The sequence below is a fragment of the Panthera leo genome, chromosome E1 (genome assembly GCF_018350215.1).
Source record: "Panthera leo isolate Ple1 chromosome E1, P.leo_Ple1_pat1.1, whole genome shotgun sequence".
NCBI classification, from domain to species: domain Eukaryota; kingdom Metazoa; phylum Chordata; class Mammalia; order Carnivora; family Felidae; genus Panthera; species Panthera leo.
Genome location: NC_056692.1, coordinates 41,270,899 through 41,288,413, shown reverse-complemented (window position 1 = coordinate 41,288,413; position 17,515 = coordinate 41,270,899). Strand labels below are relative to the sequence as shown.

The 17,515-nt window shown below is 49.7% G+C and overlaps 2 protein-coding genes across 4 annotated transcripts; one reads left to right on the top strand and one right to left on the bottom strand.

Annotated features, from left to right (window-relative positions):
* Positions 1–4,821: 4,821 nt before the first annotated feature.
* On the top strand, positions 4,822–9,143 carry CCDC200 (coiled-coil domain containing 200). Its single transcript, XM_042915382.1, has 4 exons — positions 4,822–5,020; positions 7,345–7,684; positions 8,155–8,213; positions 8,948–9,143. Exons 1-4 carry the CDS (start codon positions 4,898–4,900, stop codon positions 8,972–8,974), a joined length of 549 nt encoding a protein of 182 aa, XP_042771316.1. The 5' UTR covers positions 4,822–4,897; the 3' UTR covers positions 8,975–9,143.
* Positions 9,144–11,005: 1,862 nt separating this feature from the next.
* Positions 11,006–16,892, bottom strand: TMEM106A (transmembrane protein 106A). 3 transcript variants are annotated; one of them, XM_042917165.1, is made up of 8 exons: positions 16,383–16,871; positions 15,323–15,549; positions 14,739–14,802; positions 13,547–13,700; positions 12,902–13,042; positions 12,754–12,797; positions 12,187–12,240; positions 11,006–11,843 (listed from the first exon to the last, which is right to left on the bottom strand). In XM_042917165.1, the coding sequence occupies exons 2-8, from the start codon at positions 15,531–15,533 to the stop codon at positions 11,723–11,725; spliced, it is 789 nt and encodes a 262-aa protein (XP_042773099.1). In that variant the 5' UTR covers positions 15,534–15,549; positions 16,383–16,871; the 3' UTR covers positions 11,006–11,722. The 3 variants fall into 3 exon arrangements, with proteins under 3 accessions (XP_042773099.1, XP_042773101.1, XP_042773100.1); XM_042917167.1 differs by lacking the exon at positions 12,754–12,797 and having other exon boundaries at positions 16,383–16,883; XM_042917166.1 differs by lacking the exons at positions 11,006–11,843; positions 12,754–12,797 and having other exon boundaries at positions 11,850–12,240; positions 16,383–16,892.
* Between the last annotated feature and the right edge of the window lie 623 nt (positions 16,893–17,515).

Genomic DNA, 17,515 nt, shown 5'->3' with positions numbered 1-17,515 from the left:
TCACCTTTGGCACCAAAGACATCTTCAAGAATTCTTGGCCATTGACTCCGGACCCCACAAGCCCCACTATCACCTCAGAACTTCATCACTTCTCACCCCAGATGCCCCAGAACTTAATTTTCTTTAAGCCAATTAAATAGAGGTCTTTTACAAATTAATTTTGGTAATACCATCTGGAGATGGGAAATACCACACATCTACAATACACACACAGGTAGACACACAAATATACAGAAAGATATAAACAGAGACCTTATAACTTCCATTTAAAAATTACTGCCATTGGTAGGGCACCTGGGTGGCAGGGTGGGTTAAGCTGCTGACTTTCTCCCAGGTAATGATCTCGGAGGTTCACAAGTTCCACCCCTGCGTAGGCTCTGCTGACAACTTGGAGCCTGGAGCCTGCTTCAGATTCTGTGTCTCCCTCTCTTTCTGTCCCTTCCCTGCTCACAGTGTCTCTTTCTCTCTCAAAAATAAGTAAGCATTAAAAAAAAAATTACTGGGGCGCCGGAGTGGCTTAGTGGGTTAAGTATCTGACTTGATACTCAGGTCATGATCTCACGGCTTGTGGGTTTGAGCTCCTTGTTCGGCCCTGTGCCGACAACTCAGAGCCTGGAGCCCACTTTGGATTCTGTCTCTCCACCCCTCCTCTGCTCATGCTCTGTCTCTCCTTTTCTCAAAAATAAATAAACATTAAAAACAAATTAAAAACAAATTACTGCCATTGGGGCACCCGGCTGGCTCAGTTGATAGAGTATGTCTCTTGATCTTGGGGTCATGAGTTCAGGTGCCACGTTTGGGGTAGAGTTTACTTTTAAAAAAATGCTGAGGTGAGCAGAGTAAAAAAAAAAAAATACTGGCATGTATTAGGTATAATAATACAAAACTCACAATTTATAAAAGTTGGATCGAAGTTGTTCTTCTGGTAAATGTAACAAGTTAAGTTTACCTACTCAGGTGACTAGGGCTTTTTCCATTAATATTTGTGGAGAAGATATTGAAGATTTATATTTGTCCAATCAAGTTCCAAATGACCTTTTCTCCTTTTGTTTTATCTTTTGATAAGAATTCCCTGAAGTTTGGGGCACCTGGGTGGCTCAGTCAGTTGAGCATCCGACTTTGGCTCAGGTCATGATCTCACAGCTCGTTGAGGTCGAGTCCAGCATTGGGCTGTATGCTGACAGCTGAGAGCCTGGAGCCTGCTTCGGATTCTGTGTCTCCCTCTCTCTCTGTACCCCTCCTCCACTCATGCTCTGTCTCTCTCTGTCTCAAAAATAAATAAACATTAAAAAAAAAAAAAAGAATTCCCTGAAGTTTGCATATTAGAGAGAGGGTCTGAACACTGTTAGAATATTTACATCTCAAAGGTACAAGAGAAAAAATGCAAGTTCCTACATACCTTTTGAGACAAATAGGAAAGACTTGGGGATTGATAAAAAGGATAGATGGACTTTGAATAACTATTCTGGAAATAGCTGGAGCCATCCAATCTTCTAGCCTGTAAATAGATTTGAAAAGCAAGGACAGCTATTTTTAATTCCTTAAAGAATAGGGTTGCCACTTTAATGATACTAACTGTTGGAAGGGTTTTCTTCCCTCTGGGTACATTTGGTTTAGGGGAGAGGCCTTAAACATTTCCTATCATGGGGCACCTGGATGACTCAGTTGGTTATACATCTGACTCTTTTTTTTTAATTTTTAAAAATCTTTATTTTTGAGAGAGAAGAGAGAGACAGAGTGTGAGCGGGGGGAGGAACAGAGAGAGAAGGGGACACAGAATCTGAAGCAGGCTCCAGGCTCTGAGCTGTCATCACAGAGCCGAACATAGGGCTCAAACTCACAAAACTGATCATGACCTGATCCGAAGTCAGACACTCGACCGACTGAGCCACACAGGTGCCCCAAGCATCTGACTCTTGATTTTGGCTCAGGTCATGATCTTGAGGTTGTGATGATGAGGGGCCATAAGGCAAGCTGAGGGCAAAGCACAAGCTGGCACACCCTGTCCAGGGCCCCCCCACTGAGGGATATGTGTGACCTTCCTCAGGCACTCCTGGCTGCCCAAGAACAAAGGAAAGGGGAAAAACAAATGGTTAACTGATAGAGATCATAGTCATGCAAGACATGAATTTCCATCAGTTTACAAATATCTTAGTAAATTATAAGAAAATGGCGATCTTATCATTAGCCTCATCTCCAGAAACCTATAGACTCAGTTTCCTGGAGCCCCTAATATCACCCTCCCCTCCATAGTGATATGGGGAACAAAGGCAAGAAGGAAATGGCAGGTAAAATTAAATTTTCTTATAACCTGCAACCCATTGACAAATACTTGAGGCAAATACAGAGTATAATACTTCTCCAGGGACTCCCTACTGTCATAATGTTAACGCCTTACTAGAGGAAAATACTGTTAGCTTGACAATAGCAAGGCCCAGGTATCTTAGGAGTCCTCTTTAGCATATCAAAGTCTCTCTGGAGGCCTCCCTTGTGTCTTCACCTCCCCTGATTCCATAGTATGTAATGAAGCCACTCTTCACAACGCCAGTGCAGCTCTTTCTGCCCTCAGGTCCTGACCCAGTGCTTTAATAAAATCACCTTTTTGTGCCATAGATGTCTTCAAGAATTCTTTCTTGGCCATCAGTTCCAAACCCCACCATCACCCCAAAACCTCACCAATAGTTTTTGAATCCTTTCAAAAATCTTGTCATGTTTCAGCCAGGACAAATAACAAATATTTCTGATAGTACTATACAATCCCATTATTATTATTTTTTAAGTTTATTTATTTATTTTGAGAGAGACAGAGACAGCGAGTAGGGGAGGGGCAGAGAGAGAGAGAGAATCCCAAGCAGGCTCTGCACTGTCTCATGAAGCCGTGAGATCATGACCTGAGATGAAACTAAGAGCTGGACGTTCAGGACACCTGGGTGGCTCAGCCGGTTGGGCATCCGACTTCAGCTCAGGTCATGAAATCATGGTTCATGTGTTCAAGCCCCTCGTTGGGCTCTGTGCTGACAGCTCAGAGCCTGGAGCCTGCTTCGGATTGTGTGTCTCCCTCTCTCTGCCCCTCCCCTGCTCATGACCTAAGCCGAAGTTGGAAGCCCAACTGACTGTAACTGTCGACCTGTATGACCATCTTGTTTTTCACTTTCAGTATTCAATAAGTTACATGAGATATTCAACATTTTATTATAAAATAGGCTTTTGTTAGATGATTTTTGCCCAACTGTAGACTAATGGAAGTGTTTTTTGTAACCAAATTCAACAGTTTTCTCTTTGGGGTGCATCAAATTGAACACAGCCCACAGAAGTGTTGAAAGTAAAGAATTTTTTATTACTTATTACAAGCAAGGAGACAGAAAGACAACCCTCAAAGCACTGTCTCTGGCGCACCTGGCTGGCTCAGTCAGTAGAGTGTGCAACTCTTGATCTTAGGGTTATGAGTTTGAGTCCCACATTGGGTGTAGAGACTTAAAAAAAAAAACACTGGGGTGCCTGGGTGGCTCAGTCAGTTGAGCGTCTGACTTCATCTCAGGTCATGGTCTCGTGGTTTGTGAGTTCGAGCCCCATGTAGGGCTCTGTGCTAACAAACAGCTCAGAGCCTCAAGGCTGCTTTGGATTCTGTATCTCTGTCCCCCCCACCCCCCCCATGCTCTGTCTCTCTGTCTCTCAAAAATAAATGTGAAAAAAATTTTTTTTAAGTTTCACAGGAAAGGCTCAGAGACATTGAGCGACCTACCTAGGTACCAGCAGCTAGTAGGTGGCACAGGCAGAATTAAACCTGAGCCTGTTTGACTCCACTACAGTGGCCACCTGAATTGGCAGGTTCTCTAGGGACCTGTTCTCTGGTTCTAGGGCTGCTCTCTCTTGTCACCTTCCCACCCCACCCTGCTTTCCACTAGCACAGTGTTTGAAGCTGTGACTGGGTTTGAAGCCCTTTTTCACTCATGCCCGTCCCCTACCTCTAGACCAGAAGCTGGGCACAGCTTCTGCTGCTTCTAGAGGAAGACTGCTCTCTGTGGGTAAGGGCAGGAGGTAGGTCAATAGCCTATCCAGTCCCTGCCTCCACAAGCCTTCCTGGGTTGCAGGAAATGATCCCTTCCTCTGGCCAATTCCACCTCCCGGGAGGAAAATCAGAAGGATAATACATATTAACCTGTAGCTACACAAGTTTATACTTTGTCTTGAACATTTCTCATCCACTAATCCACTTGGTCCTGATACCAGTCCTGTGAAGGAGGTAATAAGTAATATCCTTCTTGTTCTACGGGTAAGGAAACTAAGATCCAGAGAAGTTATGTAGGGTCTCCAGGGTCAGAGGAAGAGGTAGACACTAGGCTTGAGCCCAGCATTATAAATCCCCAGGACTAGGCCACTTGCTAATTAGCCACCTTGCTTTCACAGGGCTCAGACTCCAGTGAAGGTTAGATGGATTTTACATTTTCTTCCCTCTTGACTCAGCACAGCCGGAGGAGATGGAAGACTGAGGGAACTCCTGAAAACTTTGGGAGTGGGGAGGGAGGGGTCAGCAGAGGGCCAGATGAGGATACAGGGATCCTAGGAAGGGTGGGAGGAAGAAATCAGAGAGAAAAGCCAGCTGACTCAGAAATTGTCCCTGGGGCCCATGGAAACTCAAAGCTAAGGTGGAAAGGTTTCTGCCTGCACAGGACCTTGGAGAGAAAGGTAATTTACAGGCATTTCCTAGGCAACTCAGGAGGACAGCTTCCCTCCTCCCCAGGGCAGAGGAGGCCTGTCCAGTTGCCCCGGTAGTGGCCACATTGTGAGGTGGTTCTGGTTACAGGCAGTGGGGTGGGAGAGGAAACACAGGTGATGGGAGCAGTGGTAGCAACCTGGGCTCTGCCTGCCCCCACCCCCTTCTGCTGCCCCCACCATCATGGGCAGCGCTTACCACTGGGAGGCCCGTCGCAGGCAGATGGCTTTGGACAGGAGGAGGTGGGTGATGGCCCAGCAGCAGCAGCAGCAGCAGCAGCAGCAGCAGCAGAAAGAGCAAGAGCAGGTGCATGAGAGGGGCCAGTTTCATCAGGGCTTCCTGGGGCAGGAAGGGAATGGGAAGGGAAGACAGATCCCTAGGAAGGTATTTGGTCAATGTTTTGCTGGGGTTAGGAGGAAAGTAAGGTCCTTTGATGTTCTCAGGGATGCACTGTGTGTGTGTGTGTGTGTGTGCGCTCGCGCGCATGTGTGTGTATTAGGGTAACTCAGCTTTGCTGTTGTACTAGGCTGAGGGCTAGTGGGGGATCCAGGGAGGGTCAGGTCTGAGAGATTTTATTTTTAAAAATTTTTATTTATTGGGGCACCTGGGTGGCTCAGTCGGTTAAGCATCAGACTTTGGCTCAGGTCATGATCTTGCAGTTCGTGAGTTTGAGCCCCGTGTTAGGCTCTGTGCTGACAGCTCAGAGCCTGGATCCTGCTTGGGATTCTATGTCTCCCTCTCTTTGTCCTTCCCCTGCTTGCACTCTCTGTCTCTCTCAAAAATAGACATTAAAAAAAAAAAACAACTTTTTTAATGTTTATTTTTTTAAAGTTTGAGAGAGAGAGAGACAGACAGAGAGAGAGAGAGAGAGAATGTGCCCATGTACACAACAGGGGAATGGCAGAGAGTGAGGGAGAGAGAGAATCCCAAGCAGGCTCAGCTCGCTCGGTCAGTGCAGAGTCTGACACAGGGCTAGATCTCAAGAACCATGAGATCATGACCTGAGCTGATATCAAGAGTTGGAGACTTAACTGAGCCACTCAGGTGCCCCAGACCTGACTGTGCTGTCCAATAGGGTGGCCACTAGCCTGTGTGCTGTTGAGTCCTTTAAATGTGGCTAGTGAGACTGAGGAACTAAATTTTAAATGTTATATACATTTAATTAATTTAAAAATAAATTTAAAAATACTCTTTTTATATATTGGAAAGCTTTTAAGTATGTTTAAAACAACTTGGATACGTAAATCTTTTTTTTTAGAGATCCTATTGAAGTGTTTTTTTTTTTTTTTTTCTTTTAATGTTTATTTGAGAGAGGGAGCATGAGTGGGAGAACATGATCGGGGAAGGGACAGAAAGAGAGGAAGAGAATCCCAAGGAGGCTCAGCACTGTCAGCGTGGAGCCTGACTCGGGGGCTGGATCTTACCAACCTTGAGATTATGACCTGAGCCAAAATCAAGAGTCTGATACTTAACTGATTGAGCCACCCAGGTGCCCCTGTTGTTGTTGTTGTTGTTTTTAATGCTTTATTTTATTTTTATTTATTTTGGGTTGGGGGAGAGAGGCAGAGGAGGGAGACAGAATACGAAGGAGACTCTGCACCGTCAGCACAGAGCCTGTCATGGGGCTGAAACTCACAACCCATGAGATCATGACCTGAGCTGAAGTGGGTTGCTTAACTGACTGACCCACTGAGCCAGCCACCTAGGCGTTCCGATAATTTTTTTTTTTTTTAAGAACTTTATTATTTTTATAATGTTTACTTAGAGAGAGAGAGTGTGGACACATGTGAGTAAGAGCAGGGGAGGAGCAGAGAGAGGAGGAGACAGAGATTCCCAATCAGGCTTTATGCTGCCAGCAGAGAGCCCCATGCAGGGCTGGAACTCAGGAACCATGAGATCATGACCTGAGTTGAAGTCAGACACTTAATGGACTGAGCCATCCAGGTGCCCCATAAATCTTTTTCAACTATACATTTTATGAAATCTAAATATAAAGCAATTAGTTTCGATCAAACTCTAGTGTCTGAATTAAGAGGTACTATTACATATAAAATACATGGTGGGTTTTGCAGACTTAGTACAGAAACAAAGAATATAAGCAATCTCATTAATATTAATATTTTCATGCTGATTACATGTTTTGGACGTACTGGGTTAACCAAAATATATTAAAATTAGCATCACCTATTTCTTACTTTTTTATGTGGTTACTAGAAGAGTTTAAATTACTTGTGGCATGCGTTATATTTCAATTGGACAGTGCTGTTTCAAAGTGTTTGCAAGAAAGTATCCTTTGTTCTCCTGCACTGAAAACTGTTCTCAGTGCATGGCTCCGGAGCTGGGAGGTGGGTGCTGAGAGGCTGCTGTTTCCTGGGCCAGCGCTGTGCCAGGGGACACAGTCACCAAAGAAATAGTTCTTGGTGTTGTGGTGGGTGAAGGGAGATAGACTAGCTTCCCACTCCCTGGAATAGAGACCTTCCTGCCACATCTGTTTCTCCTTTCCTCCATTGCCTGGCTCTCCGCGGTGTCTCTGGCAGATGGGTGATGAATGAATGAGGAGGGAGGAGGATGCCACTAGCTGGGGGGGTGGGGGGGGTGGTTCTTGCCAGGAACTGAAGGAACTCCAACAGGAGGAACGCCAGTCTGAGGAAAAAACCCAGCCACCTGTGGAGTCTCAGCAAGAGCAGCAGTGGCCATTGGGGCCTCCACCAGCGCAGCCACAGCCGCAGGGGACCCCAGTCGGAGCACAGCTGCCCCGGCGGCCACAGCTCGCAGAACAGTCCCAGATCCTGCCTCCGCCGCCACAGCCACCACCGTCGCCAAGGCCACAGAATGCCCAAGACTCTCTTACTCAGTGCACCTCCGCGCACATTCCGCAGGATTCCCAAAGGCCAGGTCCCCAGCTTAGCTCAGTGGGAGCCCATCAATTGCCAGGGCAATCCAACTTTAACAAATTCCTTCAAAACCCTGGTGAGATGCCTGGGAAGGGAGGTGGTGAGGAGAGAGTGCCCTATAGTCCAGAATCCACATCTGTCCTCCACTGTGTCAGACTCTCCCCAGTACCTTTGGCCTTTACTTGAGGATCTCTTCCTGTGGGTACCGTTGCATCACTCTGGGGCTGCGAAGGAGGCTGCTGTCTTTTGCAGAGGGTGGTTGAGAAGTTGGACCCCTCCTCCAGGGTGAGGGTGGTCAGAGGGTGGGATCTGAGTTGTAGGCTTAACAGCAGTATAGTGTGCCCTGAGAGGGCTGGAACAGGGAATCCCAGCACAGCCTCCCAGTTGGGAATTTTCTGGGTGGGCTCAGTGGGTGCCTTGCCCTAGGTAAGGGCTGCCACCTGCCCCCGCCCCCCCCCGCCAGACACATAGTAAAGGGCCCAGCTCTGCCATGATCCATTTGCAGAAACTGTCAGATGAGTAACTTGTGCTTTGTTTCATCATTAGGTTTCAGGAAATCATTCCAATCTAATCCAGATAAATATACTGAGCACTCACGATTCACGGTGAGACAGTGTGAAAGACAGGTAGATTCTGGCTGTGTGTCTGAGAGTGTGTATGTGTGTAAGTGTGGATGGAATCCTAGAGAAGCTTCCTTGGTGGAAGGGGCTGCAATTATTTATATTTTATAAAGTCAATTATATAAAGTCTTGATATGCAATTATATAGTCACTTCTGGATGGTCCATTCCTCCATTTGTTGCCTTCACAAAAATGTGCAAGGAAGGCCTGTTGCTCAACACTAAACATAAATGGAGGGATTGACAATCTATTGTTTTAAGTGCTGATCCGGGCAGAGGCAGCTGGAGCAGGAGGAAGGCAAGACATGAAGCCAGAGGCTGGGAGTCTCAGGATTGCCAGTCCCTCATCGGCCCCATCCAGAAAATGAGAATGATAATACCACTTCCTTAATAGAGGCATCAGGACCACTGAATGTGGCAATTAAAAGAGAAGGCATCAAAAGCGTTTACTTTAGAACCTGGCTCAGTGCAGGCCTTCAAACCCAGGGCGGTCACTCTTGATGAGGACACAAAACAGTACAGGCTTTGGAAAGTGAGTTTCTGACACAGGTGCAAAGGATGAGAGACCCTGATGCTCTAGCCCTTTTAGGATGAGGACTGGGCTGCTCCATTTTACTTTGAATCCTCTGGCCTCAAAGGGCTTGATACAATGTTCAGGAATCAGCAGGCCCAGAAACTGTTAACTAACTTGCTTTGCCTCCTGTCTCTCCCTCTTCCCAGTCAACGAATTACACACAGCAATGGTGATCCAGAGATAGACCCCCACCCCCTACCGGCCATCAGCAAAAAAATAACCCAGATGAGGAGCCCCACACTTTTTCATCCCTGGCAGCATCTCCACTCCGAAGGCTCTTCCTGATCCACTCTAGAAGAGGAGGCTAGCTGGGAATAAAATGTGATGGCCTCCTGAAAAGAATCAAGAGATTGGTCAGCTCTGTGAGACTGGGATGAAGGGACAGGGGCATGAGGACCCATGAAGGGGACGGACTGGGTGGGAGAAGAAAGGCGGCAATTCCATGCTTCTGTAGGCAAAGCCATTGGGGGAACTTGGTCTTGGCCCTCTCAAGTCTATATAGCTCCACTGCTAACCCTTGTTTAGCAAGGATAGGTCTTTGGGGGGGCTTTAGGTTTAGGATGCTAGCGGGAGCCGTCACCCCTACCCCCTGGCCAATGCTTACTGAGATACGGCTGGGGAAGGAGGGGTTGCATCACACCACAGCAAGCCTGGGGCAGCATTAGAGGTGTCAGGCAGGGCCCCCCCCAGTGCTGGGCCCTTAGTGGGCGCTGAGTGGTTGCATGATGGGAGGCAGGGGTGGAAAAGAGCTCAGAGTAAGGGGGGCTGTAGCCTCAAGCACAGGACACCTGACCTTGGGAAGGGGAGGCGGGACTCACCCACAAAACCCCATAGGCCTCTTCCTTCCGTGTGTGGCAGAGGCAGTCAAAAGGCTCCGAAGACCTCAGGCAGCCCTCTTACCACTTCCTGAAGCTGGCACCCGGGACCCCCTAGGCTGCCCCCTTTTCCACCTTGGACTGGTGAGGGGATGCCTGGAGCCCTTCACTGTAGCCCACACAGCATCGCCTGTGGGTCAGGCTGAAGGAGCCCCTCAGTGCAGTGTTTCCTGAGCGGGGGCAGCTGGGGAGGGGGGAAGGGGACACAGAACAGGAATATTAAAGTAGGGAGGGAGTTGGGGCGCCTGGGTGGCTCAGTCGGTTGAGCGACCGACTTCAGCTCAGGTCATGATCCCACGGTTTGTGAGTTCGAGCCCCGCATTGGGCTCTGTGCTAACAGCTCACAGCCTGGAGCCTGCTTCAGATTCTGTGTCTCACGCTCTCTTTGCTCCTCCCCCACACATGCTCTGTATCAGAAATAAACAAACATAGAAAAAAAAATTTTAAAGTAGGGAGGGAGCTTAATAGACAAACAATGAGAGAAAGGCAGAGAGCGAGCTCCTGGGAGCAATCTCTCAGAAGCCAGAAAAGCCGTACATGTTATCAGAGGAGCTCAGGGCCTGGGGAAGAGAGCTCGACGCCCACCCGGACACTAAGAAACAGGCTGGGAGTGTACACCAGCTCCCTGCCCACTTACAGGAGACTTTTTAACACTGTCAAGTACAGTTTATTGAATACAATATAAACTCTACACATTCGGCAACGTACATACAGCAGAAACTCCGGCCTGGCCTTTCTGGACTTCTGTGCTCCTGCTGGCACCTTCTTGACTCCACCCCCCCCCCCCCCCCCCCCCCCCCAGCCAACTAGCCAGGTGCTGTGACACTTCCCCCTCTCCAGCCATCCAGCTTCACATTCACTTTCCCCAGCACCTAAATTCATCTCCCTGAGGAAAACCACAGCCGCCTTTAGGGAGCAATTACCATTCTGGCTCAGCTACAAAACAAACCGCCTCCACCTGGAGCCCAGTGGGAAATTGGGTTATCTGGGACTTAGCTTCATCTGAGCGACAGCAAAGAGGAGAGGTCAAGACCAGTCCCTACTGGTATCCAGCTCCATACTGTCAATTCCTGAAGGAAAGCAGAGGACTCTGGGTGCGCAGGACGGGACCTGGTACTAAGCCAGGGATGCTGCAGAGCCCAGCAGCTTGCGGAATCTTGAGAATCGCGACAGCTTCACCTCTGCAGGCTTTCATGGGAGAGCAGCTGAGACCACCATTTGACCTACCTGTGTCCCCACATGGACTCAGGATTGTCGCCTCACCACCAGCCAGAAGCTTTCCTTCAATAAACAACTTATCAGATGATTCTGGTTTCATCTCCATTTTTCTTAGGCAGAGGGGGTGCCTCCCTCTCCTCCCCTACTACTTTGGCTCCGGCTGTGGCGAGAATAATAAAACTATTTTGTGGCAGGAAGAGCTTTAGCCAGAGAACGGCTCTGTCTTCCTAGGAACAGGAACAGTCTTTAACCAGGGAGGATGCAGGGTCAAAGGGCCTTAGCCAATCTTGCTGTGAGGGGACAAGTTACCAGGAGAGAAGCAGACCATCACCATCACTTTGTCACATGACCAAAGCAGGGAGGCATGAGACAGCACGGATGTCCCTCAAGTCCCAATCCCATCCCTGGGTGGAGAACTTGAAAAAAGATCCATGTTTTAAGACCCAGATAAAATTAAAGCTTTCCTCATTCAGGCAGGAGGAAGGCCAGCTCTAGAGAAGTTAGGCAACCAAGGTGCTCAGCACCGAAAGGGCAGGTGCCACTCCAGGGATGCTACAGCAGCTCTGAAGAACATCAGGTCAGACTTTCCTCAAGACAGACCAAGGGGAAAACCCCTAGAAGAACCAAACTTCTTTTTTTGTGGACATCAGGGGATGCGTGTGCGCACGTCTGTAAAGTTAACTTCCACAGAGAGCTTCCTGTGCTGAGGGGGTATGTGTGGCGGGGGAGGTATAATAAAGCGGGGCTTTTCCTTTGGCAAAGTCACTTAGGCACTGGGAGATCCAGCCCAGGCTGGCGGCGGCCTGGAGTTTGGGGGCAGCAGACAGGTCACGTCGGGTGAGGGACCAGCAAGTGGGGCACCGACGCGTTTCCCCGGCAGTCCACATATTCATAGCTCTGGAAGACTAGCTGCTCTGAATGGCTCAGGCAGGAGCAGGTCAGGGTGCCCCTAGAGAGGAAGTAGGCTTTGTGGCTGTGTCTGGGAGGAAGAAAGCTCTGGACCTGCTCTGCCGTCTCGGGAGGTGAGGATCCCTCAGACACCCCACCCTCTTCCTTCTGTTCCCCACTCTGCCAAGGCGCCTGGGATAGTTGTCCCACCTGTAGTCCAGATAGCCCTGTGGCTTCACATCAATGGCTTATAAGCAAGGTGGGATATAGGGAAGGGGCTATTCCCATGAGCCAACAAAGATCCAGGGAGTTAGCTTTGGATGACTCGTCCCACAAGGTGGAGCAGAGGGGAGACTGGGGTCGGAAGTAGGAGAGGGGACACCAGGGCTCCAAGCCCTACTTACTGGATGTGCAAAAGTACATGGTGGACTTTGATTTTCATCCAGGAACAGATTTTGCTGAGAGAGAAAGAACAAGGGACATTTCACACTGAGCAGCCTGTCGGCTCAGAGGAGACCTGCAGGTCCCAGTATCCTTGCCTCCTGGGCTCTTTTCCATCAGGGGTCCCAAATGCCACTCCCACTCTTTCTCCCTCCCTCAGCCTAAGGTGAGAATGTCACCCTTGCTGCAATATCATTCCCCCAGGCCCCACAGGCCTGGCCCAGGTATGTGCTAGCCCCTCCACCAACAGAAAACAAGGACATTCATCTTCCTCAGCGATTCAGGCGGAAAAACTCAAGGTCACATATTGTAAGAATTAACCAAATTCTGGCCTGTTTTCATTCCAACCTAGGTCTAAACAGGCAGAGGCTGGGGACCCTGAGCCCCCTCACATTGCAGTCTTGGTCATGAGAGTGAAGGCCAAGTGCTGGCTGCAGGGTTTGCTAAGCCATCAGGAAATCTGGTAGGGATGAAAACCGGGTTTCCAACCAGGAAAGAGGCTAAGGGAGAAGAGATCAAGGGATACTTACTAGGTGTTTTCATCCCCTATCTTGTTGGCCACTGCATAAAACATCTGTCAACCAAATGGGCATAGGGTAAGCCCCAATCCCAGCTGCCCCTTCCCACCACCAGTGTCCATACACCTGTGGGCAGGGCTGTCCAAGGGGAGGGAGTCACCTGTTCACTGGCCAAAGGGCCGATGTGTAGGAGGAGGCTGTTGGAGACCTGCCCCACCACGAGGGACAGGTGCAGAACCTCGATGGTCAGCTGGGTCACGGTGATGGGGTAGTAGTTACTATTGGAGATGTTTAAGATATTCTGAGGAGAAAGAGAAGGAAAAGGGAAGTGAGAGGGAGACCATCCTTAGAAAGGAGATGTCAAATAGCTTCCAAAACCACCAGGCCTGGCTGAGCTTCACTCCCACCACATGCCAGGAGCCCCTTGGAAGAGCTCTTACTGGCAAAGGGTCACTGGAAGACATTAAGCTGGCACAGGATCTAGTCTCACCCTGCGAGGCTTTTCTCTTCAGTTTTGCCGCCCCCCCCCCCCCCCCCGGGAGTCTCAGGTATGCCCCCTGACTGCACCCTGTGTTTTTTTCCTCTGGTCCCGATTCTGACCCCTCACTGTGTACAGTCCCAATCCTACACAATCTGTTATGGGGCTCATGGTTGCCCCTGCTTCTCCCCAGCCCTCCACACCCCCTGGGTGCCATAAAATTCCTGGTAACCTGTGCCCAAGATTGTAACCCCAGATAAGGGCTATAGAGAAGAGCTGCTGGCAAGGCGGGGTTGAACCCAGGGGTGCAGGCATCCACCCACCCACCGTTATGTTGAGGTTGATATCAGTCACATCAAAGGCCACTGTGGAGGAGTTGAGGCCTGCAGGCTGCACGGAGATGGGCCGGGGAAACAGGAAAAAGATGATGAGGGAGGAAGTCACAAGGCAGGTGAGCACTGCCAGGAACACGAAGAGCTTCCTGTGGGAAGGCAGGATCCGGGAAAGAGGAGTGGAGTGGTCTGAACACCAAGGAAACTTGAGCAGGGAGCTGTTCAGACACTCCTCTCCATATACAAGGCTCTCCCCTGCACTAGCCCCCTCATAACCGTAAATTTACCCCCCACCCAGATGTGGAGGACCAGCCCAGGTTCGGATGTGCCCCAAAGTGAGTCAGAGCACAGGATTGGGAGGCAAGTGACCTGACTTCCATTCCCAGCTCTCTGTACCCACTGGCCCAGTAACTCTAAGCAAGCTACTTAACCTCCCGAAGCCTCAGTTTCCTTGTCTGTAAAATGGAGAGAAGTGTACCTACCTCACAGAATTTGTTAATGCAAGGTCCTGACACTTAACAAAACTCAACAAATGCTAGCTATCATCACTGGAAGAAACATCCACATGGATGTGAATCTGAATATGAAAATTCAGAACAGGATATCATCTGTCCATCTGATTCAAAACTGAGATATGCATTAAAGAGACAGCACCTTATTAGTGTCTTATGAGGGGCACTGCTAGATTCAGATTCTGGTACAGTGGTTGGGGAGGGCAGGGTGGTGGCTCCCAGACTGAAGCTGAGGAACTTGGGAAGAGGTTGCAGGGACTCCTGCCAAATAGACCCAGATGACAAACAGGGTTATAACACCCCCAGTGAAACTCAGGGCTGCCTCTGAGGTTCTGAAGCATCTCAGAACAGGGAGCAGCTAGTTTTCCATCTCAGCCAGGAAGAGACCAAGCAGCTCTGAACTGCCACAGCAAGGGAGGTTCTTAGGAAAAATAATTTCCCCAAATTGCAGCCAGGGCCACTCCTTTCAGGGCCACCCTCAGGTGGCATCTACTATGCCCGTCTTCTTAAACCAGGAAAATCTCTGGAAATGCAGCTAGTACGTATGAACCCAGTGAGGCTTTCTTGGGGAGAACCAACGGAGAAAAATCGCAGGGGGAGACACAATGGAGGAGACAAAGAGAACAGCCCCCAGGGGTGACGTCCTGTGGAACTGAGGGGAGAAGAGGGGCTTACGTGTGCCTGGGCTTCAGCCTCTGGTCCCCATAGGGGATGAGCGCCACTAGCTGCTTCTCTAGCTCTGTAGAGAGAAAGAAGAGAGAGGGCCAGGAAGTATTCATGACAAATGTTTCCTGTGCTTGCCTCCCGGATGCACCCCTACACCCCACAGAGTAGGGTCAGAAGCATGCCACCTCTGCCCCACAGAACTGGGAACACAGGGCAGGGAGGGTAGCTCAGAATAGAAGCGAGCTTTTCATTAGCAGGTGTGAATTTCTGTAAGACATCAGCAAATGAGAAAAGCCTAGCTTCTTTGGAGAGGTCATTTGTTAACTTCCTGAATCCTAAGGCACAGTGTTGCTCAGGGAGTGGGGAGGCCAGAGACCCCTGGGCTGGGGAGAACAACCAGGTCAGGAGGGGTGGGGGGTGTCTCTGCAGTGAGCCCAGGGAGAGTTAGCTCCTTGTTGGCCCAGCTGCAACTGGGGGACCAAGAGCTGGGAGACCCAACCCCATTCAAGGAGGCTCAGGGGGGCCTGCCCAGCTGGCTGCTAAGAGCTTTTTTTCTGGATTCCAGGCGATTTCCAAAGCCTCGGGCCACTCACCTCTTGGGATCTCCCCACTGCCCTGGCAGGTGGGACAAGTCACAAAGCTGGCACCAGCAGTTCCTTCACGAGGCATGCAGGAACAGAAAGACTTGCTGCTTCGGATGCTGGAGTAGCAGGCAGCTTTGTTGCCAATGGCTGGGCTGGGGGGCAGGATCGATTTGTTCTCATCCTCCCGAGAACCCAACTGGGAGAATGTCTCACCCATCATTCAGGGGGAGTTTTCACTAATAAGAAAAGAACAGAATTCACTGCTAAGCTTGTTAGCACGGACACTGGATGTAACTCTGGTTTTGGGTTCTCAGGATTGGCAAGGACTGCCATCACAATGTCAGCAAACTCCAGCCCAAGGAAACTAGGAGATGGAAAACTGAGCAGTTACATGGGACTCTCCCATCAGAAATCGCAGTGTGTTTCCTTTCATTACTGCAGGGGAGCTCAATCTACCTGCAAGAGGGACGAGAAAAGCAGAAGTTATTTCACTAGAAGAGATTTCCAGAAGTGAATGGCAGAGCACTTATTGTTTTTCTGGGAAAGTTGCTGAGCTGTCATTCTCTTCAAGAGAAGGAAGTGGACAGGGCTGGGGGTGGGGGTGTGGTGGAGGGAGGCAGCAGTCCAGAGTCCCTTCACCCTCTGCAACAAGAGGACTCTCAAGAGTTGTCTAGAACACCCGGGAAGAAATGCCTGAGATCTCCCAGCCTGGGCGTGGAAGGAAAGCTTCCATTCCTGAGCCGTGGCAGGTGCTGGCTTAATAGGAAGGCAGGGTTTCTTTGAAATAAGAGAAAGAAGGTTAGACTGGTCACAGGTGCGGCTAAGAACCTTAAAATAGCCTGGAAGGGAACAGAAACCTCTTCCTCACTGCTTTCTGTGAGATAGGAAAGAATGTCAGGGGAAGAGTGGGAGCACTGGTCAGGGCTGATAGTGAAGGATACTTCACTAAGGAATGGTACAGGCTAACAATCCAGATTCTTCTCCAAAGGCTCAGGAGTGGTGTCAGAATGAGTGGGCAAGGTGAGCTGCGTACAGACCTTACTGGGCTAAAAATCAAAGAGAGCCTCACCTGGTTCAGGTCTGGGATCCAGGGCTCCTGTCAGCCAAGAGTGAGATTTCTGGAATGGTCTTTGGAGAGAAGGGCTTGTAGGGTAGGGTGACCAGAGAGGCCACGGCTGGGGCTGGCCAGGCTAGTGGCCCCCTTCAGCAGAGGCCTGGGGGAGCGAACAGGCCACGTTGGAGGGAGGACGGAGCAGCGACACCGGCCTCCTCAGAGGGCTAAGCCGCTTCCTGCCCTATTCCGGGGCTCAGCCAGGGGCCCGAGCTGGGGAGCGCAGAAGCTGGGACTTCATTGAAGGAGAATTTCAAGTCCCGCCAGACACCGAGGCCGTTAGTCGAGCCTGTTACCCGCGAGTGCCTGCGTGAGGCTAGGAGACACACAAGGTTCCTCGACCCTTGCCTCCCAAAGGGATAGAAAAGAAGGAGGGTCTAGGAGCGCCTTACCCCACCCCCGGACGTCAGCAACCGATGCAAGCAGAATCGAAAGTGCGGGAGCCCAGGGGCTAACCCCAGGCTTTGACTCCGTGCTTGGGGAGGCTCCGCCCCAGCTCCTCCAGGCCCGCCCCACCCCGCAGGGGCCCGCCCCCTCCCTACTCAGCTGCCAGAGAAGCGCTCAGCTCTTCAAAGATCGCCACGCATCTCGGACGCTGCTTTCGAAAGTACCAGTCAGTCCAGGTAGGCCTTTCAAAGAACGTTTATTCCACCATTTTTTAAGCGGTTATGTACAACTGGACGGACGACTGGACTCCAAGGTCCTCCTGCACCCCTACAGTATGACTCAGGAGGTCAGAACAGGTCTCGCCCGATATCAACCCAATTAATTACACGCACCCTGCAGCTCAGCCTCTACCCAGAAGCCCGGATAAAAACGTTTTAAATAATGAACAGCCTGGCTGGCTTGCAGTCTGAATTTTGGTTTATTTAATAGGTCAAGAATTATACTGTAAATAAACATCGTGATGGCTAATGATTAATTAACATTACCATTCATTATAAATACCAACCAGGTTAAATAATACTAGTTTACTACCCTTCCTCCTCCTGGATGAGGGTCTTTTTCTGGAAGTCATTTTCATGAATACTAGCTTTTAGTGTTTTCTGTTAACTTTTTTTTTCACCGATTGTACCAAAGACTCCTTTCTG